The 27245-nt window shown below is 49.8% G+C and overlaps 1 protein-coding gene across 3 annotated transcripts; it reads left to right on the plus strand.

The window, feature by feature from the left end:
- Positions 1-1643: 1643 nt before the first annotated feature.
- Rbpms2 (RNA binding protein, mRNA processing factor 2) lies at positions 1644-27245 on the plus strand. Of its 3 annotated transcripts, none has more exons than XM_046426665.2 (8): positions 1644-2035; positions 17035-17112; positions 17691-17729; positions 18561-18623; positions 18941-19091; positions 19589-19740; positions 25787-25856; positions 26118-27245. In XM_046426665.2, exons 1-7 carry the CDS (start codon positions 1961-1963, stop codon positions 25847-25849), a joined length of 621 nt encoding a protein of 206 aa, XP_046282621.1. In that variant the 5' UTR covers positions 1644-1960; the 3' UTR covers positions 25850-25856; positions 26118-27245. The 3 variants fall into 3 exon arrangements, with proteins under 3 accessions (XP_046282621.1, XP_058429282.1, XP_046282622.1); XM_046426666.2 differs by lacking the exon at positions 1644-2035 and adding an exon at positions 12109-12220; XM_058573299.1 differs by lacking the exons at positions 17691-17729; positions 18561-18623 and having other exon boundaries at positions 1645-2035.

A 27245-nucleotide genomic window follows, 5' to 3' on the forward strand; every position in this document is an offset into this window, starting at 1 on the left:
GATAAGCACATCATGGATTGACAGTGCCTGATTCTTCTTCAGGTGTTTCTGGCCTTTTGCCACAGCAAAATGGTCCCCTGTCCCAAAGTTGGTGCTCGCTAATTTTTACCAAATAAATGAATGTCACTGGGAAACCATCACCCATCTTTAGTGTTCAATTTACTTACCTGTGAGGTGGTAGTTTGAGGTGATTATAAATTATCTGGGAGAATAAGTCACAGCACAACACCAGTATGGTGGTGCTGCCCCTATTTACCAAGCCAGTACACTGAGATTCTCAGGGGCCAAGTTACTCATCCAAGGTCTGGGGTGCCTCCTGGTTGCTCCTGCAAACCTTTTAATTCTACCGCCGCTGCGCGTCGCTTCCAAACCCGAACCCAAGATCTAGCTTAGCTAGTTCTAGTTAAGTCAGCACAGAGAGTAGGCGCGGGCCGTGGGTCACACCCGATGACGCCTGACCCCTCCGCGTCCCCTCGCCTCTCCGCAGTGGCTACTCAAGGCCGGATGGTGCTGCAGACCCGGATCCCTCAGGAATTCTGGGGTGGGGACGCGGGAAAGGAGCCCAACCCTCAGGTTGCTCCGCCGGACAGTCGGGATTCGGGCGCTTCCAGCGGGACCCGAAGCGGGCGCGGGTTTTAACAAACTGGCGGCAGGGGCCAGCCCTGATCTGCGCGGGTTTTCAAATTCAAGAGGCTTGAGACCCGTCGGGTGGGAGTCACCGCGACTCCACCCGAGCGGCCAGGTTGCTCTCCCCTCCCCCCCGGTGCTCGTCTTTGAATTGGAGGGGAAACGGCATGGACGGGGTACTTAGTTCAGGCGCGGAGTGAGAAGACCCAAAAGCCGGGTAGTGGTAGTGGGGAACCTTCTAGGTCATTCGAGGTATCCCCTCATAGGGCTAATAGCCATTAGGGCCACGAGAGGTATTTTCCAGCCTTGAGCGCCATTCAGAGATTGAGAGCGGAAAAGGAGTTTGCCTCCTAAGTCCCACCCTCTGGGCTAGGAGCCTGATGCCAGAGAGGGGAAGTGATTTCCTCAAGGTCACTCAGCAAAACAACGCCCAAGGCAGACCAAAGCCCAGGTGTCTGCCATTCTCCCCCTCCCCCGCCTATCATCCTCTGAACCCGGACCCCGCAGCTCTGAGCTGTGGGAAGGACGGTTCGAACTGCGACCCGGCGAGTAGATCTGGGGGCAAAGGCAACGCGTCGAACACCCCGTTTTCCTACACTAGGTTAAAGGGGAGCCCACCATCCCGGGGCTTCGCGGAGGGCGCACTCGCGTGGGGCCGACAGGGCGGGGATGCGGCGTGCCTGGCACTCGGCTCCACCTCCGGCGGCGCGCGGCTCCTTTAAGAAAGTTCGCTGGGCCAGTTCATCAAAGTTTAAAAACTGGTCGTGGAGAAGGGAATGGGGGAAGCAGAGAGGGAGAGGGTGACCAAGAGGAGAAGGGAAAGGCCGCGCCGAAGGCCGGCGCGTCGCGGCCGGGACCGGGGCGAGACCGCAGTGGGCGGCCGGGATTGGCTGTGCGTTCCCCCGGAGACGGCGGGAGGGCGGGGGAGGGGCTGGCCGGGCCCCAGCTGAGGCCGGTTCCGGCCCCCGCCCCCCGGCGCCCGCCCCCTCCCCCGGCGCCCGCCCCCCGCCGCCGCCGCCGCCGCCGCCGCCGCCGCGGGCGCACTCGCCGGTCGCAGTGAAAAGGCGGAGGCGGCGGCCGCTCGGGCTCGGCTCTGGTTCCCAGTGCCTCCCCCGCCGCACCCTCTCCCCACCTCCCGCACCCGCCAAACTTGATGTGACCCCGGCCTGACGCGGCGGCTGCCCCTCTCACTGCCCCGCGGGCCCCCACCGCCACCCCGCCCCGCACCCCCGGAGCGCACCGCTCACCGCGCCCCTTCCCACATCCCGGCCGGGGCCAGGCGCCGCGCTCGCCCTCCGCGTTCCCTTCCCTCGCCACCCCTTCCCCCTTCACCATGAGCAACCTGAAGCCGGACGGCGAGCACAGCACCGGCACCGGCACGGGCTCCGGCACAACCCTGGAGGAGGAGGTGGGTCTGTGGCCCCGGGACTAGGGTGAAGTGCACGCGGAGGTGGACGCGGGAGAGGACGTGCGGGGCCTTCTGCGCCGCTCGGGGTCGGTCGGGCCATCGCTCCTGGCGCCTTCCCGCTGCTGCCCTTCGCCCAGGGAGGAGCAGCCCGTGTCCTGCGGGCGGGGGCGTGCGGCCTGGACTGCCTCGCGGGGCAGGCATTGTCTCCCCGCCCTCCCGGGCTCGAGGAGGGCCGCGCGTCGTCCGTGCGTCTAGCGGTGGGTTGGCTGCACCGCGTCGGTCCCACGCCTGCTGCCCGCACGTCCCTCGCACCCCACCCCCAGCCCGACTTGCTGCCTTAGTCTGGGGAGCACCTTCCAGGTGGCCGGGACCCTCGTCTCAACTACAAGCGGAGCGGCACCCTCACCTTTCTACCCTTTCCACCCTGATCCCTTCCCATGACCTTGGAGGCCTGCGCCGGCCGCCCCCACCTGGGTTCACTAGAGTTGTAGTCATGGGACCGGGCAGGCTTTCTTCACAACCCCTGAACCTGGGTTTTGGCATAGGTGAGCCGGCAATTAACTGGAGTTGGGAAAGAGATGACTAAATACATTCAGTTCCCGGTTTTCCGATTTTGCACTGGTAGCCAAGCCAGGACCCCAAAGCTGGCCTGGGTGGGATCCTGCGAGAAGCGATGACATCATCTTGTCCACTGGCCATGTGCTAATAGGGAGTATGAGATGGCTTCATGGAATCCCCAGCAGCTTGTCGGTTGATGGGATGGTGAAGTGGATGTGTGGGGGTGAGGCGGTGGATAAAAATCTTAGAGCTTTCAGTAAATGTGAGGGTGGCCAGCAGAGAGGAGAACTGGTGTGGAAAGGGGACAGCCTTCTTAGCTCCTAAGAAGGGCCTCTGCTGTGTCACCCAGGGCTGAAAGACCCTTCCTGCCTGGTCCTGGAATGTTCTTGCCCAGGAAACCGGGGGCCAGTTATCCATCTTGAGCGTTCTTCCTTTTGGTGTGGGGGAGAAACCGCAGAGTGTGGGGCGGGGTGGCTCAGGGTTGCTTTCACCTCCCATTGGACTATGGGGTTGGTTCAGAATAGCTCTGAGATGCACTGCTGGGCCAAACTCCCGCACTGCCAGCTCCTTGTCTTAGCAATTCAGAGGCCTCCTGACAGCCTCAGTCCACCAATGGCATGACATCTTGAGAATGTCTGTCTGGATTCCACCTTTTGCTGGGAGGAGCAAGGGAAGAATATACAACTCTTTACTAAGAATGTGAAGAGGGAAGGCCTGATGGCTGTTCAGTAATGGCTCTTGGATGGTGGGTTGTTTTGACTCCATTGGACTTTGTCATCCTTTCACCTTGATGCCCACAGACCCTTCACTTTGGGCACCTTCATCCCATCATGGTATGTGGTTGTTCAGAACCTTCCCTGAGATTAGGGGAAGAGTGACAGGGTTGCTGGTGTGTTTGCTTAACTTCATACCCTTGCAGGCTAAAATTGGGAGGGCAGTATCTACTGTGAAGCTGAGCAGGAACCCTGAACCCCCATTACTGCTCTAAAGTGTTGACTTCAGCAGGGATTTCACACTGCTTGAAAGTTGGGCTAGGCTAACCCAGTCCTCAGACCCACTGCTCTGGGTGGGAAGAATAAACAGTGTAAATCTTGAAAAAAGCATTTGAGATTTCACTTTTTTTTTTTTTTTCTCCTAATTGCCTTTCTGGGAGAGAGGGCAGGCTCCTTAAAAAGTGGGGTCCCTACATTCCTCTTTGGGGGCTGAGGTAGATTCAGTAAGAGGGTACTTGCTAAGGAGCATGGGCTTGATGTATTTAGCTGAGGTCTAAATCTAAGGGCCTCCATTAGCTCTCCTGGAAATCACCTCCTCCTCTGTTAGCCTTCCTCTTGGAAGCCCAGTGTGTATTCTGATCTGGTAAGAACAAGAGTCAGTCTGCTCCTCTCATCAGCTTCTGAACAGTGGGCCAAGAGCTTTGCTGGGGGCTCCATCTTTTTTGTGCACTTGGGCTTGGAACTGATCTCTTTCCTTTAGCTTAGACGCTGCCTAGCAGTCAGTTCTGCAATCCCTAAGATCCATCATCCAGAAGATGTTGTTAGCATTGGTGGTAACTGCTATAGCTGACCTAAGCTGGCTCTTTCCAATCAACTATTAGAGATTAGCTAGAGCAAGCATAGAAAACCAAAGAACCCTAATACTGTCCACCATAAGACTTTAATTCCTAAAGGTGCTGGGTTACTGGAGAAGGGGTGTGTTTCCATGGTTCTGAGGCTGCTTGTCTTAAAGTGCTTTTTATGGCTATGGCTTTTCCTCCTTGCCCATCTTACCGTAGTCTTCATCTATATCACATGCATTAGGTTCTTTTTCTGGACTGTGGGTTAGGAATACAGGTGAAAGGTTGCAGGCTAGGAGGTGAGGAGGACTTGCCAGGAGGAAATAATGGTATGTTAGAATAAAGGAATGTCAGCACATGGTAACATGGTACCATGGTGCCATTGAGAGGTTAGAGATCAGCCCTCTCTGAGTTAGGGGTGAGTAGATTGTTTCTGCCATAGTGGGGTGGAAAGGGCATTCTAAGAGGAGGGCCTGGCATGTATAAAGGTAGGGTAAGTGCATCGTAGAACCTCATGACTTTTTTAGGTAACTACCAGGAATTTGCGGTGTTGCAGCAATAATGTGGTCCATATTATGAAGAGCCTGATACCATGTGGGGTTAGGAAGAAATGCATTTTCCTTACACTTGGGAAGGAGATGTGTTATGTGTTAAAAGCTTTGATACCCTTTGAAAGCTAAAGAGGACAACAGGGAACTAAGGAGAGGAGATGAGTTTCCTTTTCTTTTTCTTTTTAAATATATTTTTAGTTATAGACGGACCTTTACTTTATGTATTTATGTATGGTGCTGAGGATAGAACCCAGGACCTCACACATGCTCGATAAGCACTCCACCACTGAGCCACAACCCCAGCCCCATGAGTTTCCTTTTCAATCTGAGCCTATACCATCCCTCAGGTGGGTCTTGCTGGACACAGAACCTGAATCCTGCTTGAGGCAGGCTTTATGTCCCTGCTGCTGAATCCCATATCCAAGCCTGTCCTGTCCCAAGTGATTTTTCCATGGATAGCTAGGTAGTTACTGTGTCTCTGGAGAGGAGTAAATGGAGATCTTTTACAATACAAAGTAATAAGTTATAATAATTTTTAAAAACAATGTTATTTTTTTTTTTTTTTTTTTTAAATATTTATTTATTTAAGTTTTAGGCGGACACAACATCTTTGTTTGTATGTGGTGCTGAGGATTGAACCCGGGCCGCACGCACGCCAGGCGAGCGCTCTACCACTTGAGCCACATCCCCAGCCCCTAAAAACAATGTTATTGAGGGCTGGGTGTGTGCCTAGCATGTGTAAGCACCAGGTTCATACCCTGCACCACAATACAAAAAAACTACCAGGACTGGGGATGTAGATAAGTGGTAAAGTACTTGGCATGTGAGGGCTTGGGTTCTATACCCAGTGCCATGAAAAACAAGCCTTTTTTGAGGTATGATTGATATAATACATATTTATTATATTTATTACATTTAACTTGGTGAGTTTGGATTGGTTACTTCCCCCGCCACCTTTTTTTGGTGCTGGGGATTCAACTCGGCCTTACAAATGTGCTCTACCACTGAGCTATATCCCTAGCCCCTATGGCAATTTTTAGTTGGGGTGGGGCATCCCTGGGTAGTGGGTATTTGGATTCTTGGGTTGAGGGGAAATAAGTTTCTAAGAGGTGAATTAAAAAGTTGGGGGCTGGGTTGTAGCTCAGGGGCAGAATGCTTGCCTAGCATGTGTGAGGCACTGGGTTCGATCCTCAGCACCACATAAAAATAAAAAATAAAATAAAGGCATTCTGTCCATCTACAACTACAAAAAAAAAAAAAGAAAAATAGCAGCCTAATGGTAAGCTATATATAGAAAGGCAGGGGTTAATGGCAGCTAAAGGGTGTATAATTTGACTTAAGTTTGCTACCTTCTTACCCTAGTGTAACTGGATCAAGACTGTTCCTTCTGTAACTGTTACCTAGGGTTCATCATATGTCCTCAGAGGGATGTCAGGAGACAGCCAGATTCCTGGCAATGCTGAGAGGTTAGAAGTCAGTGAGGTATGGGTGAGTAGGAGATTGTTAGACCTGTGGGGGTGGAAAAGGTCAGAGTTTGTGTAGAGGAGTGTGAAGGAAGTCCAGGCTCCAGTGTGTGTGACTTGGATACCTTTTCTTTTCTGACGTTGAAAGCACTTGAAAGAACCTGGAACATCTTTGTGCTCTGTCTGCAGTCTTTTTTGAGTATGAAGAAAGGGAGACTTCTATGCTTACCTGAGCACTTACCCTAACTAGAAACAGGATCAGGCAGGAGGATTCTGGTAGGAAGGCAAGTTCCCTTCCTCTCTGGAGGGTGTTGTAGGTGCCTCCCCTCTGCTCAAATGACCTAACGGAGAGGCTGTACTAATAATAGTAAGCCTGTATGTAGTGTTTGCTGCAGACATGGTGCTAAACTCTTTACTATTTTATCTCATTGAACCTTCACAACAGCACTGTGAAATACTAACGTGTGTGGTACTGGAGATTGAACCCATGGGTACTCTACCACTGAGCTATATATCACCATCCCATTTTATTTTAAATTTTAAGACCTGTCTCACTAAGTTGCAGAGCCTGGACTCAAACTTGTAACCCCCTGCCTTAGCCTCCTGAGTAGCTAGGATTGAAAAGTGTGCCACTGTGCCTGGCTGAGTGCTTTACTTTACTGATAGTGCATTACTGTCATCTCATATAAACATGTCAAGAGAGGTTAAAACTTTCATGGAGCTATGAAGTGGTGAGGTTGGGATTTGAGTTCAAAATTACCTCTTAACCACATACTAGATTTTGCTGAGATTTAAGGTGGCAGAGAGGTGTCTGCAACCCAAGTTTTTAAGGACTGACCTCTGGGTACTTCTTGAGTCCCAAGTAGAAGACCAGAGACTGACTTTAGGCTGTTTCCTTTGGGCTGTGGTGTCCCTAGGACTGGGTGATGAGAACTGTTCACCCCTGCCAGGAGGAGCATTCTATCACAGATATTCTTTAGAACCACCATCCCATAGGATAATAAAAACAGACCAAGTCAATTTTATTTTAAATTCTCTACAGATGGCCTACCCCTCCTTCTCTGTACCTGAGACTGACTGCTTTCACACCTCACTGCCACAGGCTGCTTTAGGCTTCTAAAGAAATGTTACTCACTTTCAAGTGATTGTCATTCTGGAGCCATACTGTTGGATCATTGTCTCCTCCTTTCCCATATGTGGGCAGCCTGGCTAGTTTCTTTTTTCTTTTTCTTTTCTTTCTTTTTTTTTTTTTTTTGTCCTGGGGGTTGAACCCAGGGGTGCTTTACCACTGAGCTACATCCCCAGCTCATTTTATGTTTTATTTTGAGACAGAGTCTCATTAGGTCATTGAGGCTGGCCTTGAACTTGCAATCCTCCTGCCTCAGCCTCCTGAATTGCTGGGATTACACACGTGCACCACCTTACCCAGAAAGAGAACCAGCTTCTAAATCCCATTTCAACTTTTGGACATGGTGGCTTTCTTTGCCTCCCTCTCGAGGGTGGTGCTGGTGAAACCCACAAGTAGGGGCAGAACATGGACTGAGATGCTGAATCTTCCCTTTGCTCTCATGCTCTCAAACCATTTATCCAATTGGGCCTTAGACATTCCTGAGAGGTAGATGAGTTCCTCCTGCCTGCCCTGAGGGCTGAGCTGCTGGTCCAAGGCTACCCACCTCTGGTCACTCAGTTCAGAGTCCTGGGACTGGCACTGCTTGGTTGCTACTTGCCTGTACTCTGCCATTGGTTATGGGCAGCAGCCACTTGACTCAGTTCTGCATTGTCCCCTAACCATGGCAAAGCTATGAGACAGACAGTGGGGCAAAACCTGTCACTTAAACTTCAGAAACCATGCTGCCATAAGGTGGGTGGGACCTGGACAGCCCTTCAGGCTTTGTATGCCAGAACCCTTTCCACTGCCTTCCAGGGATCTGCACAGCCTCCTTGTTTTCTGCTTCTTCCTTGGTTGGAAGAAATGTCACCTCTGAGATGTGTTGAGACTCAGACTTTTCTGAGGCAGAAGAATCCACTTGTGGGTCCATTGGTGCCAGAGTCCTGGACTGCAGCAGGGCCTGGGGGATGGGAACGTTTGCCTAGGCCCACCTGCCAGGGCTAGCCACTCACGGTCAGCTGCTTTAGAGGCACTTGACTGTTGCAAGCTATCGAGGCTGCCTTAGTCCCCCAGGGAGAAGGAGCAGGGCTTGACCTGGACCAGGCCATGGTAGCAGTATCTGGAGCATTTAACCCTTCTTTGTGGTTGGCTAACCTTCCCCCATATGGACCTTGCTTTAATTTGGGGGTTGGGAGAGAAGAGGAGTCAGGAGAGGATACTGGAAAGACCCCGAGACTGTGAGTATATATGTATTTGGTTCTGGAGATAACCCAGGGGCATGCTACCACTGAGCTTTATCTCCAGACCTTTTTGTTCTTTGTTTTGAGACAGTTGCCCAGGCTGGCCATAAACCTGACATCCTTCTGTCTTGGTCTCCTATCCCACCCAGCAACCTGAGACTATTTTTGAGAACTTTTGTTGCTATGAAGATTCTATGTACCCTCCACCTTCTGCCCAGATTGTTCTGGTTTAGATGTGTAGTCATGGCACAGCTTGGAATGGAGGGATCTCTGATGTGTATGCTAGGGGACCTTCTGACCAGAAAGCAGGTCCAGAAGCAACTTTGGTCCCTGAGCAGAAGCCTTCTCTTAACAGGAGCACCATGTTGGGGATCGTTACTCTTGTCAGATTTAGTCAAGTGATGGGGCACGGGTGGTGGTGCTGGTGCTCACTCTCACCAGGCACTCAGGCAGGTGATAATAGATTTGTGTTGGCAGACCTCACCGCCCAGAGGGATGGGGAGGTGAATGGATCTGGGAGGTCTCCCTGCTGGGGGTCCAGCAAGTCTTGCTTCTAAGTCCTGGCCTCCTGCTCTGACTGGAAATACACTTAAAGCAGGCCTAGTACCACCTCTGAGCAGCCTCTTGTGGTACCAAGTCTGCACAGCTTAGTTCTTGCTGTGTCTTTGCTGTAGATCTCTAAATGAGGTGTAGGTCAGTGCACCTGGCGGGCTTTGACCTAGTGTGTTGCTACTATGAAGCCTATTGTTTCTGGGGCAAGGAGCAGCTTAGATAATGAGGTCTGAGGCTCCCTTACTTAGTATTAGTTGGTTGATTGATTTGCGGGACTGAATCTAGGGGCACTTTACCACTGAGCCCTTTTTATTTTTGAGACAAGGTCTTGCTAAGTTGCTGATGCTGGACTCAAAGTTGGATCCTCCTGACTCAGTTTTCTGAGTCACTGGTACTGCACATGGTTTACTTAGTACTTTATATGTGACCAGTCTGTCCCTCCTCTTAGAGAATTTATCACCCCAGTTTGGTTACCCCAATCTCTGCTCCCCTCAACCCTACACATACTGTAAGAACTCTAGGATATGTTGTAGGCTATAAGCAAAGAGCCTTAAACTTTCCAAGCAAACTGGACTTGACCTCTAGCTCTGTCACCAACTGGCCAGGCATTTAATCCCTAGGCTGTTTTTTCTGCCTGTAAAATGGGCCACATACCTGTTTTACCTGTTACATCAAAGAGACCATCATGCTTACATGCCTATGATTCAGGTGAAAGAATGAAACTATAAAGTGTGGCCCAGATTGGCCTTGAAGCCAAGCTCTGGTGGCATGTGCTCTGGGGCTGGAATCAGTAGAGCAGGCAGAACACTAGAACTGACCTTGAGCCTGGGAATTTCACACCAGATTGGGTTGTGATGCTGATGGTAAGCTCTGGGGCAAGGTGTCATCTAGGTGGAGGCTTCCTGGAAGAGATCTGAAAGCTAGGAGCCCAGGCATTGGGGGAGCGTGTGTCTAGGTTCATATGCACCCTCTGGCTGTATGCTGCTTGCCGTCTTTCCCTGTGCCCTTGTTCAGCACCTTATAAGTCCTGGGTCTGCTGGCCATGTCGCCACATTCCATCCACCTCGCGTCAAGTGGCCCCACTCAGAGGGCTGGCTTTCCCCCTGGGAGAGAGCAACCTGCTATGCCAGGCCTAAGCGTGGGACCCAGGCACACACCCCCACCCCCCAAAACAAAAACAAACCCCCCTCCCCCTGGCTACCAAGGTCACACCCAGTATGTGATTACCCTGAGATTTCTGCCTGGCAACCTTGGCATTGGGCCAGCAGTGACCCACATACATACTTAAGGCCCAAGCTGGCGTAGGGGTCCAGGCCCTGGCTTCTGTCTTCTTATTCCCTCCCAGTTTTGTTCTCTGTCCCCTTCTTCACCATATCCTTTGCCTTCTTGTGGGCAGAAGAAAGCACTGGGGCTCTAAGCAGATGAGGACACTGTCCGAGTCTTGTCCTAAGACCTCATCACTTTCTCCTTTTTACCTTAAAATTCTGATATCTTAGCACATCAATGGATCTCTCTTCCCTGGAGGAGCCAGATCAGATCTGGGCATGAGGATGATCGCTACCCATCTTAAAAGGATGTCTGGGCTGGGGCTAGGGGTGTATACTTCAGTAGTAGAGCCCTGGGTTTGATTCCCAGCACTACAGAAGAAGAACAGAAATTAACTAATTAAAAAGAACATTCAGTATCTTTATATCAGGAAAACCATAAGCTTCCTATATAAGGCTATATAGGCTATATATATTCCTATATAGGCTGCAGCTCATAAATACCTGTGGTCTAGGCTGGTGGAGTGTCTGTTTCCCTCCCCGCAGTGGGGCGTGAGGCTGCTCACACTCAGCATTGGAGTTGGCCATCTTGAGTCTTTTCTTTGACCTTTTTATAACTGAATCAGCTTTGTTTAGGACTAACCACAGCATCATCACCCCTGCCACTCCATCTTTTTGCAATTTGCTATGAAGATACCTGTTCCTGGGTGCCTCAGAGTTATTCCGCTGGGGTCTAAGCTGCTGGCAAGCAATCAAGGCTTACAAAAGAGCACTGACTCAGTAGCCAGGCACTTGAGGACCCTGGGGCTGCTTCTGGTAAGCACAGTGACCATGAACAGCTCACTGGACCTCTGGGCCCTGGTTTCCATCTAAAAATAAGGTTTCTTCAGCTCAAATATTCTGTATTTGGGTTGCTGCTAAGGACTGGGAGCAGAGGAAGGATGTGGGAAGGGCTTATAAGAGGCTTGTTTTTCCCTGTTTGGATTTCCCTCTTCTCTCCACCCCCTTCTCTTAAGTAGTGTTTTCCATCCAGCTGACACTAGGAAAGCTCACTCCCAGCAGCGAGGAGGAGGGGCCTGGAGCAAGCCTGCTACTCTAACCGTTGATGAAGTGGACTGTGGAGGCAGTTTTCTTTTCCAAATAAAATTCTAACTTTCAGATATCCTAAAGGATCAGTACCAGAAATTAGTATTCAGAAATCATTTTTATCTCCTTTGTACGATGATGTTTTTGGGGACAGGGGTACGGGGATTTAACTCGGGCACTTGACCATTGAGCCACATCCCCAGCCCTATTTTGTATTTTATTTAGAGACAGGGTCTCACTGAGTTGCTTAGCGCCTTGCTTTTTTTTTTTTTTTTTTTTTAAGTATTTATATTTTAGTTGTAGTTGGACACAATACCTTTATTTTATTTATTTATTTTTATGTGGTGCTGAGGATGGAACCCAGGGCCTCACACATGCAAGGTGAGGGCTCTGCTGCTGAGCCACAACCCCAGCTCTAGTGCCTTGGTTTTGCTGAGACTGGCTTTGAACTCATCCTCCTGCCTCAGCCTTATGAGCCCTGGGATTACAGAAGTGTGCGCCACTGCACACCACTGTATGATGTTTTAATTGCCCAGAAACAATTTTTCTGGTTGGGTTCTCTCCCCAAGTTCGGTTCTCATGGGGTAGGGATTTATGAGAGGCTGGAATTGGCCTTGAGGGGAGACTGTTCCCTGGGGGTTGATGGGATTTTTGTGAGTGGGGATTGGCCTTGGTGTTCTCCTGCTTCAGGATCCTTGTTGGAGAAAGGACTGTCTTCTGCATGATGGTCCCTTGAGTCCAGAGTCCAGTCTTGGTGATTCTAAGACGGGGGTTTGAAGAAGACTGTAGTTGTCCTTCACAGTTAAATGGTAAGAGGACTTAATGACTATGGGTGTCTTTGAAAGCAGTGTTTACCCTTTCCATCACTAATAAAAACTGGCATTTATGGAGCCCATCCTCTTAGCCACAGTAACTGAGAAGCTGAGGGTTTAATGCTCAGTATGAAGGATGTCTTTTGGTGTGAAAGGTTGGGGAAAGTTGGTGCCTTCTGCATCTGGTCTGTTCCTCCCTTGCAGAAGAGGTCTTGTGAGCAGAGGGGCCTCTGCCACATCTCTGACCAAGTGTGTGTCCTTTTCACTGGGCCTAGTGGCCTGCAGCTAACCCTGTATCCTGGTCCTTCCTCTTGGGGCTTTGCTTAGCTGCTTTCGTCTAGGTCTTTCATCCACCGCTCCAACTCCCTGCCAGCCCTTCCTCTATTCCTACTGGGCTCTGTGTGCCCCTGTGAGGAGGGAGACTTGAACAGCTACTCCTCAGGCAGGCAGAATGAGAGATCTGCCCTAGGGGTATCCAGGGCCTAGAGAGGTTTCTGCCTGGAAGCCTGTTCCACACAAACCTGGATTTGTGCATTGGGCTGGTTCCTTGGGGATCACTAGCACTTTGTTCCTGAAAGCTTGTTTTAATTTAATCTTTTCTGAAGGTCTTTAAACAAGTGTCAGTTTTTCTGAAGGAAGACCTTCACTGGCACATGGATGGGTTGTCTGAGCCCCTTTCTTCCTACCACTTTTCTCTTTAGAAAGTCATCCCTTGCCTCCAGGCTGCAGAGGCTATGAAGGAAGAAGGGGTGGTGGCCTGCAACCAACACCTCCCTGAAGGAAAAGGCTGGGTAGCTTGTAAGGCTGTACTGGAATTAGACAGTGTGGTGAAGAAGCTCCTTTTAAGCCTGTTCTTTGGGCTGGGGATGTAGCAAGCATGCATGAGTCCCTGGGTTCAATCCCCAGCATCAAAATATTAGTAAGTAAACAGGCTTGTTCTTACTGAGAGGGGTTCAAGAACAGAGTTGAAGGTCGGGAGCTGATACTACCTATGCCACTCAGGTGCTGCCCTTCTTCGCTCCTGGAGACCCTAGCACTGGGAATGAGACTGAGGTACCTCCCAGAGGAGGTGAGAAGAGGTCAGGGGGTTGTTGATCCAGCACTAGCTGGAGGAAAGTAGCCCTTAGACCTTTTTCCCTGAGGGACAGGAAAGACCTGGATGACTGTAGGAAGTCTGCTAACAAGTGGTAGCCAGTGGTGTAGACTTAACAGGCAGGTGCTGGACATCTCCCACCACCTGACTCCCAAGCACTTTAGAGGAAAGACAGGCAATAGGGCTTGAGTGAGAGGAGAGAAGCCTTGGGAACCCCATGGCCTGGGAGCAGGGACATAGTTGTGACAAAAGCTGGTCTTTTCTACTTAACAGGCCAGGAACTGGCTGGGACCTGCAGCAAGGCTGGTCTGTTCCCAGCTGTCATGGGGGGTACACAGCTATCTGTGTCTGTGATGTCCTGTATGGGGTACAACCCTAGTAAGTTTCCCTGTTCGTGTTAAAAGTTTGGTGCTTCCAGTAGGTTCTACCAGAAGTGTTCTTCCTCAGCATGTATCATCTTTTAGTGAGTTCTCAAGATTCTCTATCTACTTTCCAGTATCCACTCCACTGACTATACACTTCCCTTCACCTCTGCTAAAGGACAGGATTGTGGGCCTAGCAAGCACGGTCTGCTCTTTCTTGCTCTGAAGGTGACCATTCTTTTTTCTTTTTCTTTTTTTTTTTTTTTTTTGGTATTAGGGATTGATCCCAGTGATGCTTAATCACTGAGCCCCAGTTCAGCTCTTTTTTATATTTTTTATTTTGAGACAGAATCTCACTAAGATGTGAAACTGGCTTTGAACTTGCCATTCTCCTACCTCAGCCTACCTCAGCCTCCTGAGCTGCTGGGATTATAGGCATGTGCCACCTAAAGGTGTCTATTCTTAGGGGACCATTCTTAAAGGTCTGTGGTTGCTCTTCACCTTTTAGAATGTAAAGGAGACAATCCCTTGGATTGTGTGGAGGCTTCTGCAGAAGGGGCTAGTCTGGGGTTGGGGATGTGGCTCAGTGGTAGTGCACTCGCCTGGCATGCGTGCGGCCTGGGTTCGATCCTCAGCACCACATACAAACAAAGATGTTGTGTCCGCCAAAAACTAAAAATAAATATTAAAAAATTCTCCTTCCCTCCCTCCCCCCCCCTCCCTCTCTCTCTCTCTCTCTCTCTCTCAAAAAAGGGGGGGGGCTAGTCTTGAGAAGGGCCCAAGAAACAAGTTTGTTTGTTTGTTTGTTTTGATGACAATGAGGATCTAAACCAGGGCCTCATGCATCTTTCCATCATGGCATCAGTAGCTATAGAGGTCTGATTCCAGTCTGCATGCAGCTTCCCTCCTGAACGGCAGATCCAGGTCCTGAGGCTGGCACCAGAAAGTGCCATGGGAGGAGTGGGCTCTGGTAGTGACTTGAGACATGAAGACTACTTGGTCAGGCCTTGAAGACGTGACTGCATGTCTCAAAGGATCCTGACTGTGCCATCATTTATGCTGTCACTGTCCCTAGCCTCAGTTTCCCCTCATTTGTAAAATGATGGAGTTAAACTGAATACTCTCTATGATACCTTTGACCTCAAACATTGCTCCCCCACCCCCCAGGGAAGAGGAAAAATAAGAATCCAGCGACCACCTAAGGTTGTCATACCCACATTCCCAACTATAGACTGACCTGGGCCTGATCCAGCCTCACTAGACAACCATGGAAAAAAATGGTGCCCGATAGGTGAGGGCCTGTAGGGCAGTGATGACAGGAGCCCTAAGTGAAACAGCACTTGGTTGATCCCTGCATGTGTGCCAGGCATGGAGTAAGGTGAGCTTTCTCTTGGAGGTGGGTGGTGGTGGTGGTGGTGGTGACAGATAAAGAAATATATTCAGAAAGATAAGGAACTTCTCCAGACCAAGCATAAAGCTGGGATGCAGACTCTGGTCTAAGGAAAGCCTGCTCTTTCTCATTTACAGTGCCATTCTGTAGTCCTCGGTCACATCTGGTCTCTGGCCATTTTTTCTTTGGAAGGACTTAGTGTGTAGAGATGTGGAGGTCTCAAACGTCAAGGCCTGACTCGAGGCACTTTGGAAGATTGAAAAGTCTTGTGTCTTACTTAGCTCCTGTCTCTCGGACTTGATGCAATCAGGATGAGAGGGTCCGCTTAGGCTGGTGGGAACATAAGGCAAGGGTGCCAAGGACCACTGCAGGACTCGGGATGGAAAGGGGAGCCAGGAAATCAGGAACTGAAGCATTAGTGCTCTTTAGCTAAAGAGTGAGGAAAGGGTGGGCCAGAGGACAACAGCACAAGCAACTGCTATGAGATGGGACACTGCAGGTGTTTGTCAGGGTCCTTGGGAAGGGTTTGGGGTCAGATGGGGTTGGAAGCAGGAAGGTGGGTGTGCAGTAGAGACTTGTCCTGTCCACATGTGGCTGAGATTGTTGAGCTCAGGCTTACCCCACCACTGGTTTGCCAGTTTCTGACTTTTTCTGCCTTCATCACTCTAGCCTTACTGTCATCTGAAACAAGTGCCAGGAGAAGGGACTGGCTACTGAATACATGTGTGACAATTCTTTATTCAGCTGTGGGGCTAATTAGGTTGCCCAGGTGGATGGTGTCAGACAGCAGTCAGGGTCTTTTACAACCTGGGTCTCGCCTACCTCTGCTCCTTGGTGAACTAAGCCGCATGCTCTGGACAAGTTACTGAGCTTTGCTGGGCCCTGTTTCACTGTGTGGACAAGGGAGATAGGAGGGCAGTGTCATTGGCTGGGATTGCTAGAATTAGAAAGAACCAAGGAGTATATTCAAGTCAGATTGCAAAGGGTCTGTGACCTGGCAAATAGGGACACATCACCTAATCCATAGGTGCCTCTTTTCCTGAGAGATGACAAGGACAGATTGGGGGCTAGAGTGTAGCCTTTGGGAGTATTTTACAACCTAAAAAATGGAAACCAGTGGGAAAGGGCCTGGTGACCCGGAGGGAAGACTAGAAACAAGACTCTGAGCTGGAAATAAGGAAAAGAGTCCCTGTTACACACCCACTCCCTGACCCTAAGCAGGAAACTTTGTGCTGAGAACTTGCTATTTAAGGGGCCTCTGGGGAGGTCTGGCCAGAAAGGAACCATTTGAGGGAGGGTTTAAAATTAGTCTGAGCAAAATAGGTGGCCTCTGGGGAGAACTGAGGCAGAGGCTTCTGTGGGGCTGCTCTGGCTCTGGGTCCTTGAGCCACCCTAATGCACCCTCCTGGTGAGGACAGGAAGGAGGAGAGGACTGATTAGGGCCACTCTGCACAGCAGCTCCAGGGCATAGTGTGGCATAGGACTTAGTTCCATGTACCTCTTTGCCTCTCCTCAGACCATACAGAATCTCTCAACCACGGTATCTTTAGGAAAAATATATACGTATTTTTTTCTGTGGCTTTTTTGGGGGGTGAGGCAATATAGCTTTCTTCAGATTCTTAGAGGAGTAGGACCTTTATGTGCAAAGAGCGTGTATGCTTTGTCAACAGAGCACGTTCTCCTTGCCTCTTTTAGCCACAGTCTGTGCGCAGAGGTGTTCAGCAAGTGCTTGCTTAATGACACCTACAGGATAAATCTAAAGAAGAAAGGTGCATAGAAAGGGCTTTGAAAAATTTAAAGCTGTGAGACTAAATGTAAATATGCCTCTGTGTCCAAAGGAGGCCCAGGAAATACTGAATTCCTCCTTAAGCTCTAGAAGGACTCTAGTTTCCTGCCTGAAGGAACAGCCCCCATTCCTGTCCTTCCTGTCCAATCTGGACCTGACCACTGTGGTCTCTGTCCTTAGGTTCGGACATTGTTTGTCAGTGGCCTCCCCGTGGACATTAAACCCAGAGAACTCTACCTGCTCTTCCGGCCGTTCAAGGTGAGTCAGGACCCAGCCACCCCCAAGATAGAGCCCTGGACCAGGGAGAAGTAACAGGAATGAATCTCTAAATTGAGTTGTGTGCTGGCAGTTGGATCAGCAGCTGTGGTCACAGACCTGGTTCTGTCTGGTTCTGCTAGTGTACTTCTTTCACTTGGTTAGCTCTTTTGGAGCCTCTGTTTCCTCATCTGTAAAATGGAGACATAAAGGATCTTAGTAGTTTTGCTATATAAGGAATCTTAAGATTTGGTGTAGGCTTTTCCATTTGCAGATGAGAGAGCTTAAAAGGTAAGATCTGTGCTTTCGAATTACAAGTTAGTGGAGCGCACAACAGTTTACGCATGAAGTGATGAATGCCACCGCATGATACCACCCCATGTGCTAGACCATGTGATTCAGAACACAAGGGCGGTTGGAACTCCACAGTGGTGGAGGTTAGAGTGAGTTGGCTTTGTGGGGGAGAAGGGTGTGAGAATGATTCAGGGGTCACTGGGGAAAGGTGGGGCTGAGGGGGCAGTGCTGGGTTAGCATAATAGAGGCTTCTTACCTTCCCCAGTAATGGCCACCTCTCTCTACAGGGATATGAAGGGTCCCTGATCAAGCTCACCTCGAGACAGGTAATTTCCCCCGCCCCCAGGTTTTTCTTCCTCCCAGCCCATGCTGACTGCTGAGTTTATAACTGAGGTCTGGTTCCTTTCCCCTAACATGACGGTGAAACACACTCTGCAATCCATATCTGTCTTCAGCTGACAAAAGGATGGCCTCCACAGGTCCCTCCCCACTTCACCAGCTGTTGGGGTCCAGTAAGCTCCTGGCCTTCTGTGATTGACTCTGGGGATTTGAGAACCACTGTCTGGGCCCATGGCTGAGGATAGTAGAGAAGGTAGCTGAGCTCTGACCTACTATCTTTATGCATTTAAACAGGCTTTTACAAAAGAGTGATTTTTTTAAAATATTTTTTTAGTTGTTGATGGACTTTATTGTCTTTATTTTTATGTGGTGCTGAAGATCAAACCCAGTGCCTCATGCATGCTAGGCGAGCACACTACCACTGAGCCAAAACCCCAGCCCCCAAAAGGGTGATTTTTTTAATGCAGTGAAATAAAGCTTGGTTGGCATCATTTCCCATGGTGTGGTACAATGGAGGGAGACTTCACTTTGGGTGCATGTGGATCTTCCAGCTGTACCTTAGGGAAGGTGTGGGCAAGGAGTTTTTTTCCTTCTCTGTTCTCTGTTCTCTTATCAGCAGAACAAATACTGTTTCTAGTTCGGTCATGATCCTTTTTTTGTTTGTGGTGCTGAGGATTGAACCCAAGGTCCTAGTATATACTATAGAGCTCTACCACTGAGCTCCACCCCCAGCCCAGTAATCTTTGTTTGGTTGTTTTAGATGGGGCAAATGGCATACTGGGAGAGATGTGAGGATGTTTTCTCTTTTTTCCTACTAGCCTGTTGGTTTTGTCATCTTTGACAGCCGGGCAGGAGCAGAAGCCGCCAAGAATGCATTGAACGTGAGTAGGTGGAAAGTAGGCCTTCTCTGGTAGGCAGTGAGTGCCCCTGTTCTGTCTTTTGCAAACCTTCCCCCATTTCACACCCAAGAAAAGAGTCCATAGGTGAACTTCATTTCCCACTCATCTCAGGGCAGAGTCCTTGATTCCCTGTTTGTGATAAATATCATTACTCACAGGTCTAAGCCACATTCTTCTACCATGGCCCCATGTGCATGAGACTTGTAGGCGAGCTTGGTTCCGGAGCCCTCTATATCCACTGCAGTCGACAGTGTGGATCCTACAGAGTAAGTCTTTCTCTTCCTTTCCTTCCTGTGTAGGGTATTCGCTTTGATCCTGAGAACCCGCAAACCCTGAGGCTAGAGTTTGCCAAAGCCAACACCAAGATGGCCAAGAGCAAGTTAATGGCAACACCAAATCCCACCAGTGTTCACCCTGCCCTAGGAGCACATTTCATCGCCCGGGATCCCTGTGAGTGGTACTCTGAGCTGCCTTCTTTTGCCCCTTTGCCTGGTCAGAGCTGGTAGGCTCTACTGGAGTTGCATGCAAAGAGACACTCAGATTCTTGTTGAGGGAATCAGTCCTGTCTGTCTTCCCCTCTTCAGGGGGCTTCTTGCATCCAGAGCTACCTTTGAGATTCCTTCCCTGTGGCCTTGGTTGACTCTCAGAGGGACTGTGCCTGAGCTGTTGGGGTTTTCAGCTTCTTGAAGCCAGTTCTTGAAGCCACCTCTGATTTTTCTTATTTGAAATGGATTGAGGCCTGTTTGAGAACTTATTGCTGCAATCAGGGTGCCCATCATGCCAGGCCAAATTCATGTGGCTTCTTTGCCTAGTCTTGGTCTTCAGTAGAGGCTGGGGGTGGAGGTTATGGCTCAATCATAGTGCTGGGTCCCCTTCTCTGTTTGGAAGGGGGTGGTAGGAGGAAAGACCAGTGTTCTGACGATGGAGGCTGTTGTCTCCTGTTATAGATGACCTGATGGGGGCTGCTCTGATCCCTGCGTCCCCAGAGGCCTGGGCCCCTTATCCTCTGTACACCACAGAGCTGACCCCAGCCATCTCACATGCTGCGTTCACCTACCCAGCTGCCACTGCTGCTGCTGCTGCTGCCCTCCATGCTCAGGTAAGCCCCTCTGGGTGGAGGAGTAGAAGGGCTCTGAGTTGGCTCTTCCAACTTAGACTTTGTACCTTCCTGGCCATGGGGCCACTTCTATTCCCAGAGCTCCAGTGGAACTGTTGTCCTTCAGGATGATCTAAAAGACTAGGCTTCAGGGATCTATAAGGATTGGGATCTGACTGAGGGGAGGGAGACTGTGAGTGGTGAGCTCCTATAGAGGCTGTAAGGCAGAGTGCCAGGAGTGCTGAGAAGACTGGCTGTGGCATCGCCTCCCGGAGCCCACCGTGCTCTGCCCTGCTTCTCTGTGGTGACAGGATCACAATTCCATTCCCAGTCCAAGCATGATCTCTGGAACCAGATGTGCCTCTGCCTGTCTTTATGAACTTCGTCAAGCTTTTAAAGATTTCTCTGCCTCAATTTTTAATCACCTGGAAAATGAGAATAATAGACTTTGCCTTAGTTGTTGTGACAGGTTGATGTTAACACAGTGAAGTTCTAGAACTGTGCCTGGTTGTCCTAAGAGGTCTTGAGTGTTTGCTCCTGTTTTTATGAAACCTGGCTATTTCTGGTCTTAGGGCAGGAAAGTGGGAGCAGACATGTCTTGGGGGGAGTTGGGGAGGGTGAGGACTGGGCCCAGGGGGCTCTGTGTCAAATGCTATGTCAGATCCCAGCCTCTGGCCACCCAGGTTTACTCTGGTCTGACTTTTTTTTTTTTTTTTTTTTTTTGCTTTTATTTTTTAAATACATGACAGCAGAATGCATCACAATTCTTATTACATATTTAGAACACAATTTTTCATATCTCTGTACTCTGGTCTGACTTTGTCATTAAGTATAAGCCTTGGGATATACTACCAGTGATGTCTCACCACACTGTGTGTGTGTATGGAGAGTGGTCTGCACAGTGGCAATGACAGGAAGCTACCAGGTGTGTGGACAGGATGCTGCCAGACAGTCACAGGAGGAAGGCCAAGGAGCAGTCTTGATCAGCCTCTGATCTTAGCCTCTGATCGGCCAGATGACCAACAGCTGAGCAAGCTGGCCCCAGCGGGATGGCGGTGGGGTGTGCTGTGCTGTTGAGGGAGTATATAAAGGTAGGTGGCTTGGACCTGACCTGGGAAGTAGGGAAGGGGACAAGGCGAAAGGACATGAGAAGCCAGAAAGGGAGAGTTCACTGGAAGAAGAAGCTGCTGGTGTGGGGAGCTAGGTGCTTTGCTAAAAGCTGAATGCATAACCTTCTTTAGGCCCTTTGAGGGGCTAATGACATTGAGGTTCACCAGTTCCAAGGTAGAAAGTTCAGATTCATGGTCCACTACCTGAGCCAACTTTCCCCTGGCAGGGAATTCCTTGGCTACAGCATCTTTTGATTGTACCAAGGGCAGAAGAATTGTGGTTATAGACTCGCCACTGTTCCCAGCTGATTACCAGAGACAGCGCTGAAAAATTGATTAAAGCATAGAAAGAGGGCAAAGGTCTTTCCCTGGAGGAAGACCTTTGAAGGTTTGAGTGTGTGCCACAAACTAGTTTCTGTGGCAGGGATAGAGTGGGGAGCAAGAAAACCCATCCTGTGTGTCTGCCCAGGGCAGACCTGTAGTGCTCCAGCGAGCTGAGCTGTTTTAACTGTAGGGGCCCCAGGAGACACTGATGGGACACAGAACTGGCCTTGCTGGGCTCCTCACCTCTGGTCCTGTGTCTTCATCTGTAAAATGAGAGGGTTGGACTGGATCAGGTGGAGAGGTTCTGCTCTGTCCTGAGATGCTAGGCCATGACAGACAGGGAGGCAGGAAGGGGGTTGATCAAATGAATCAGGGGAGGCTTGGAGTGGCATGCTGCTACCTGTCACTGAGCTCCATGCCACAGGGTTGCGTGCCTGCCATTTTTCTTTTTTCCAGTTTCCTCCCATAATCTGCCATATCTAAGGATAGTGGCAGTTTTCGGGAAGAAGAAAACTCATGTCCAGAGGTTAACCAGGTGGTCATTAGCCAGCCATTCATTCCTCAGCAGTAAAAGAGGCTGTTAGGACCAAACGTGTTAGTCCTTAGATTTGGGAATAGGTGTGTAGGTAAATTCACAGATGTGAATCTTTTATGGAAAAAAGAAATAGGCTTGAGAACATTTTCCAAGTAGAGACTTTTTTTTCTTTCCAAGAGCCCCTTGACAAAAATGGAGGCTGAAAGCATCTAAATAAAGAAAATGGATTCTTCTCAACTAATAGAAAAACTCAGGGCAAGAAGGTGACTTTAAGAGAACGGCCAATGGTCGAGGTTGTGGCTCAGTGGTAGAGTGCTTGCCTAGCATGTGTCAACCACTGGGTTCGATACCCAGCACCCCATTAAAAAAATAAATAAGATAAAGGTACTGTGTTCATCTATAACTAAAAAAAATATTTTTAAGAGAGAGAGAGAACTCTCAAAAGACAAGCAGGGATGAGGGCCGGACCCCTTTCTCTGCCCCATCATGCACAGCTCCACTGCAGGCCAGGCCTTGGAGGTTATTCTGTCCTGCTCTGTCTTGGCACAAGGCCATCTTGCTCAGTCTTATAATCCTCATAAAAGAATCTTCTCCTTTGAAGGGTTGAGCTTTGAAAACAGGCATGGATGGCAGGGGTACAGTGGGGCTTGGCACATAAAAATGGTGGCTTGAAAGCAGGGATTCTCCATCTCCTGTGGCATCCCAGTGTCCTCCTGAATGGAATTTCATTTTCCATTTCAATCTGAGAAATGCAGGTCATTTACCATGGCTCGATCCCCCTTAAACTGCTTCAACCACTTAGGTGGAAGTCACATTAACCCCCCCTTTGCCTCCATTTTCTGTTAGTATACTGATGTGTCTGGAGATGGGGCATTAGCTTAACAGGTTGTTTGTTTAATGAAAATTACTCAGAACAGCATTTGGCACATGGTGAGCTTCTCCTAAGCATTGGCTACTACAGGTCTACATTTAGGGAAAGCAGGTTTTTGGGTTTTGCCCGCCCCATCCCTCCCTTTGACCAATTTTACTCCCAGGAAAACCACTCGTGTTAGTCCTTAGATTTGGGAATAGGTGTGTAGGTAAATTCACATATGTGAATCTTTTGTGAAAATTACAATACATAGTTAATCTTTTCTGAGTTTGAATCTTAAGACAGTTTTCTTAGTAAGTAAGTATAGACTTGCATTTGGGATGCCTAGCTGGCACAGCGGTATGGAAATGGACCTGTGCCTGGTGGACAGTAAGTTAGTTGTTTGCATACTTGTTTTCTACTGTAGTGCCCTTGCTTTGCTCACATGTCTAGGCACCTGTCACAGACCTATTGCAGGGTCCAAGTGTAGGCTGTCACCTGGGTCAAGTATTGTTTAATTGACCTTCAGATGAGAGAGGTTCCCATCTTTCTTGACTATTCATATTTCTAATTCCTTTACCCTCTTCTTGGTGTCATCTTCTCCATTAGCCAGTCCTAAGATCTGAGAGCGAGCTGAGGCCATGTCCTCCCCTCCTTGTTGGAAGCAGCCCCCCATAGGCTCATCCATAGCCTCATCATTGTGCCCTGTGGGATGGTCTCTCAGGAGCACATTGGGTTAGCTAGAGGCCCCGACTCTGGTTGGGTCCCTAACATTGGTCCTGCCCCCAGGCCTGAGGGTCTCAGGCAGGAGGAAGAAATCTAGGAAAGGTCATGTTGCTTCTGGAGAGCCACTGGCCTATACCAGGCCCCCGAGGGAAGCAGCCCCTCTAAGTGCATTCCATCTACTTCAGTGACACGGCTGTCCTGAGCCCACAATGGGAGCTTTCTTCTTCTTTTCCCCCAATTAGTCACCTGACTTACCCAAGTTGGAGGGAAAGTTGCTGCTTGAGATGCAGGGGTCACAGTACCTTGTGGAGGAAGTGTAAGACAGGATCTAGCAGCTGCTCAGATTCTCCAGTGTAAAAAAAAGGTAAGCTAGAGGTTTCCTAGTCCCTTCTAGTCTCATCCCGTGCTCTCCCCTCTTTGGCCCTGCAGGGCACCCAGATGGGTAAGGGATCTGGGCAGGGCCCACTGATGGGTTCCCCGAGCTGGACTGAGCCAAGGCTTCTCTGGTGGCACCACTGCCAGTTTCTCATGTGTCACTCTTATGTGGAATTATTTGTAGTGTCCAGCCACATGGCCAGCTGAGAGGGCATCCCTGGGCCACATCTAGGAAGGGACATGCTGTTGGGGGCAAGAGAAGCTTTCTACACAGCTGTCAGCCTAGAAGGGAAGGATCTGCTTCCCGACACTTAGGAGGCAAGGAGAGGCCTTTTCTGTGGGCTACAGGCTCTATTAAGGTAGTTCCTGTGACCCAGGGCCATTGTATTCTAGTGACAGCACTGCCACATCCTTTAGAGCCCAGGGGAATCCTAGTGTTGATTGGGTGGCCAGACACTCACTTCCCACTGCAGTCCAGGGTGGGTGTGTGGCCAGAAATCTGCATTGCACAAAATAACATCAAGAATTTGCACAGAGCAAATTTTTAGGAAACCTCTCCTCCGCCCCCAGAGGGCCTGGCATCCTTGGACATCTTCTGTCTACCCAAGAGGCAGGAATCATGGCTGCTAAGTGGGTAACTGGTACCGCCTGCTCTGCTTCAGGGTGTCTGGCTATGTACTTGGCTTCAATCTCATTCTCTGTAGTCCCTTGCTCTCGTATGTCTTTCCTTCCTTTTTTAAGGGGACCCTGGGCTCCCCTTCTGAGTTCTCATCCCTATACCACATTCACGTGGTGCCCCTTCCCTCTCCAAGACAGCCATGGCAGGCTAGGGCAGACATGCTCTGCCGTGTGTAACAGGCAGGTGCCTTCCCTGCAGCCTTGGCCTCGCAGCTGGTGTAGCCCTCCTTCCAGATGACTGGCCCATGGGGACAGGGTGCATGTTATTCATTCTCTTTCTTTCTCTCTGTCTCTCTCTAGTGCTAGGGATTGAACACACTCAACAAGGCAAGTACTCCACCACTGAGCTTCACCCCTAGCCTTGCATGTCATTTTCTTGATCAGACTCTGGGAATCCAGCTTTGGAACCATTGCTCTGTGGGGCCTTCTGGCAAGTGCTAGAGTTTAGGTGGGCACTGGTAGGATACTTTGAGGCTGCCATCCCTCTAGATGCTTTGAAGAATCGTATAAGGACAGGAGTTTTATCTCTTAGATGACCCTGTTTTGTTTGTCTTGTTTTGTTTTGAGTACTAGAGATTGAACTCAGAGGGGCTTTCCCACTGAGCTTCATCCCCAGACCTTTTTATTTTTTATTTTTGAGTCAGGGTCTTACTGAGTTGCTGATGCTAGCCTTGACCCGAACTTGTGATCCTTCTGCCTCAGCCTCACCAGTCTCTGGGATTGCAGGAGTGCACCACTCCTGGTGTGACCCTGGTTTTTTGGGGGGCGGGGGGTGGGTGGGTACTGGGGAGTGAACTCAGGGGCACTTAACCATTGAGCCACATCCCCAGCCCTGTTTTGTATTTTATTTAGAGGCAAGGTCTCACTGAGTTGCTTAGCGCCTCGCTGTTGCTGAGGCTGGCTTGGAACTCGCGATCCTCCTGCCTCAGCCTCCCGAGCCTCTGGGATTACAGGCCACCACACCTGAACTGATCCTGGTTTTTAATGTACCTTATGTCCTATCTTACCTGATTGTCACATCCATCTCTGTTCTATGACTGGAATGAGGATACTGAGACCCAAAGAAACACAATAGAAATTTACTAGGTTTGTTTTTCTACTAATGTTAGGAATGTCTTGCTCTCCTAGTAAGCAGGGGGGGCAGATTGCTGACTGCCGAGATGTCCCTCTGGCAGGCCTAACCTGGCACATGGCTCAGGCCTAGTGAAGTCTAAAGGCATCTGCATGATCTGCTCTCACGGAGCCTCAATCCTGCAAAGGAGGTGGGGCAGGCAGTCTTCTGGTTTCTGGATGAAGAAACTCATATTTAACGTGAGTAACTGGCCCAGCCTTTGCCAGCCAGTCAGTGGCACAACTAGGACTGCAGCAGGGACACCGAAGGCTGAGCTCATCAAGTTCCCTGCTGAGGGAAAGGACCGCACGGTGGGCCCCTGATGGTGGGTTCTCTTGCAGGTGCGCTGGTATCCCTCCTCTGACGGCACCCAGCAAGGATGGAAGTATCGCCAGTTCTGTTGATTCTTCAGTAAGTGTTGGCCCCAGAAGCCTGGGACAGAAAATGTTCTAGACTCTGGCTTCCTGCAGGGCTGTGGTCCTCTCTCTGCCCAAGTCTCCAGAGCTTGCTACTGTGAGGTGGTACCTGGAGCCTGGTCACTGGGGCATGTGGCTGGTTTTCCCTTTTCCCACCCCCGTGAGCCTGCCATCTCCGTGTGCCACCTCTGCAAAGGGAGGCCTGGGCCAGCTCTACTCCCTTACCTCTGCTCATGGCCACCCCTCTCCCCTCCAGGTCTGGTCGCCAGGAAGTTGGTTCTGGGACTATGTGGTGGGGCCAGAATAGGGCCCTGAGCTTCCACCGCCCCCTGCGTGCGGCCTGTGCAGAGCTGCTGCTTCTCCGGAGACTGTGAATCTTAAGCCTGACTCAGTGAACTGCTTCCTGTTCCTTTCCCTCTTCCTCAGGCTTGTTCTACCCCAAACCCTTCTCCAAGGCCTCCCTGGAGGATTTGAGGGCCTTCTTGCTGGGACACCCAGACCCAGCTAGGAGGCCTCACTGTGACCCAGCAAGACCTGACCTGACCTCCCACTCAAACATGCTTCTTAAGCTCCCCCTCAAGAAAATGAGGCATTTAATTTTGCATGTTTTCTGGCATGAATTAAGACACTTAAACTTGTGTATATGTGAGTGTACAGTTTGTTCTCACACTGTCTCCATAGCAACAGGTCCTAGCTTATGGTGCCTGGTCCCTCTCTCCACACCCCGCCCCTACACCCACTGTGCTTCAGAGAGGCCTGAGCCCTGTGGCCACTTCTCCCCCGAGGACCCATGCACCACACACACTTCCAGGCTCAGCAACCACCACACGACATTTGCCTTGTCATTTCGAATCAGTCCTCTGCTTCCTTCTCAGATGGGCCAATAATTATAAGAAAGTCCTCTCCTCTGCCCATCTTGCTGACCTCTCCACAGGGCGCCCTGCCCCCACCACTGCTCCTTGTTCTTTCCAAACCTTAAAGTCAACCAAAACGTGAAAAGTATTTTTGTACCCTGTGTAACAAAATATTTATGCATCATAAAGGATTTTCATGTGTGTACCATTAATTATTAAAGAGACCTTGTTCGCCTTGTCAGATAAGTTTAATGTTTAGTTTGAGGCACGAAGAAGAAACGGGTTTCCATTCTTCAGCAGTGAGCCTTTGTGTCAGGCGTTGGTTTAAGAAAAATAAAGAAAAAAATTGTGCAATTTTATTTTGTTTTGTGAGCATATCAATGCTTTACCTTTAGTCACAGCTGTGACTGTCTTGCCATTTCAGATGTGGGAGACTAGGTGGCTGTTGTAATTGTTGATCCTGTGAGAATGTGAAACTGGATAATATATGAAATGTAAAATTAAAAAATCCAAAGTGACTGCTCTCTGGC

This window comes from Marmota monax, unplaced genomic scaffold (genome assembly GCF_021218885.2).
Source record: "Marmota monax isolate L192 unplaced genomic scaffold, Marmota_monax_Labrador192_F-V1.1 WCK01_AAM20220418_F8-fsc00078, whole genome shotgun sequence".
NCBI classification, from domain to species: domain Eukaryota; kingdom Metazoa; phylum Chordata; class Mammalia; order Rodentia; family Sciuridae; genus Marmota; species Marmota monax.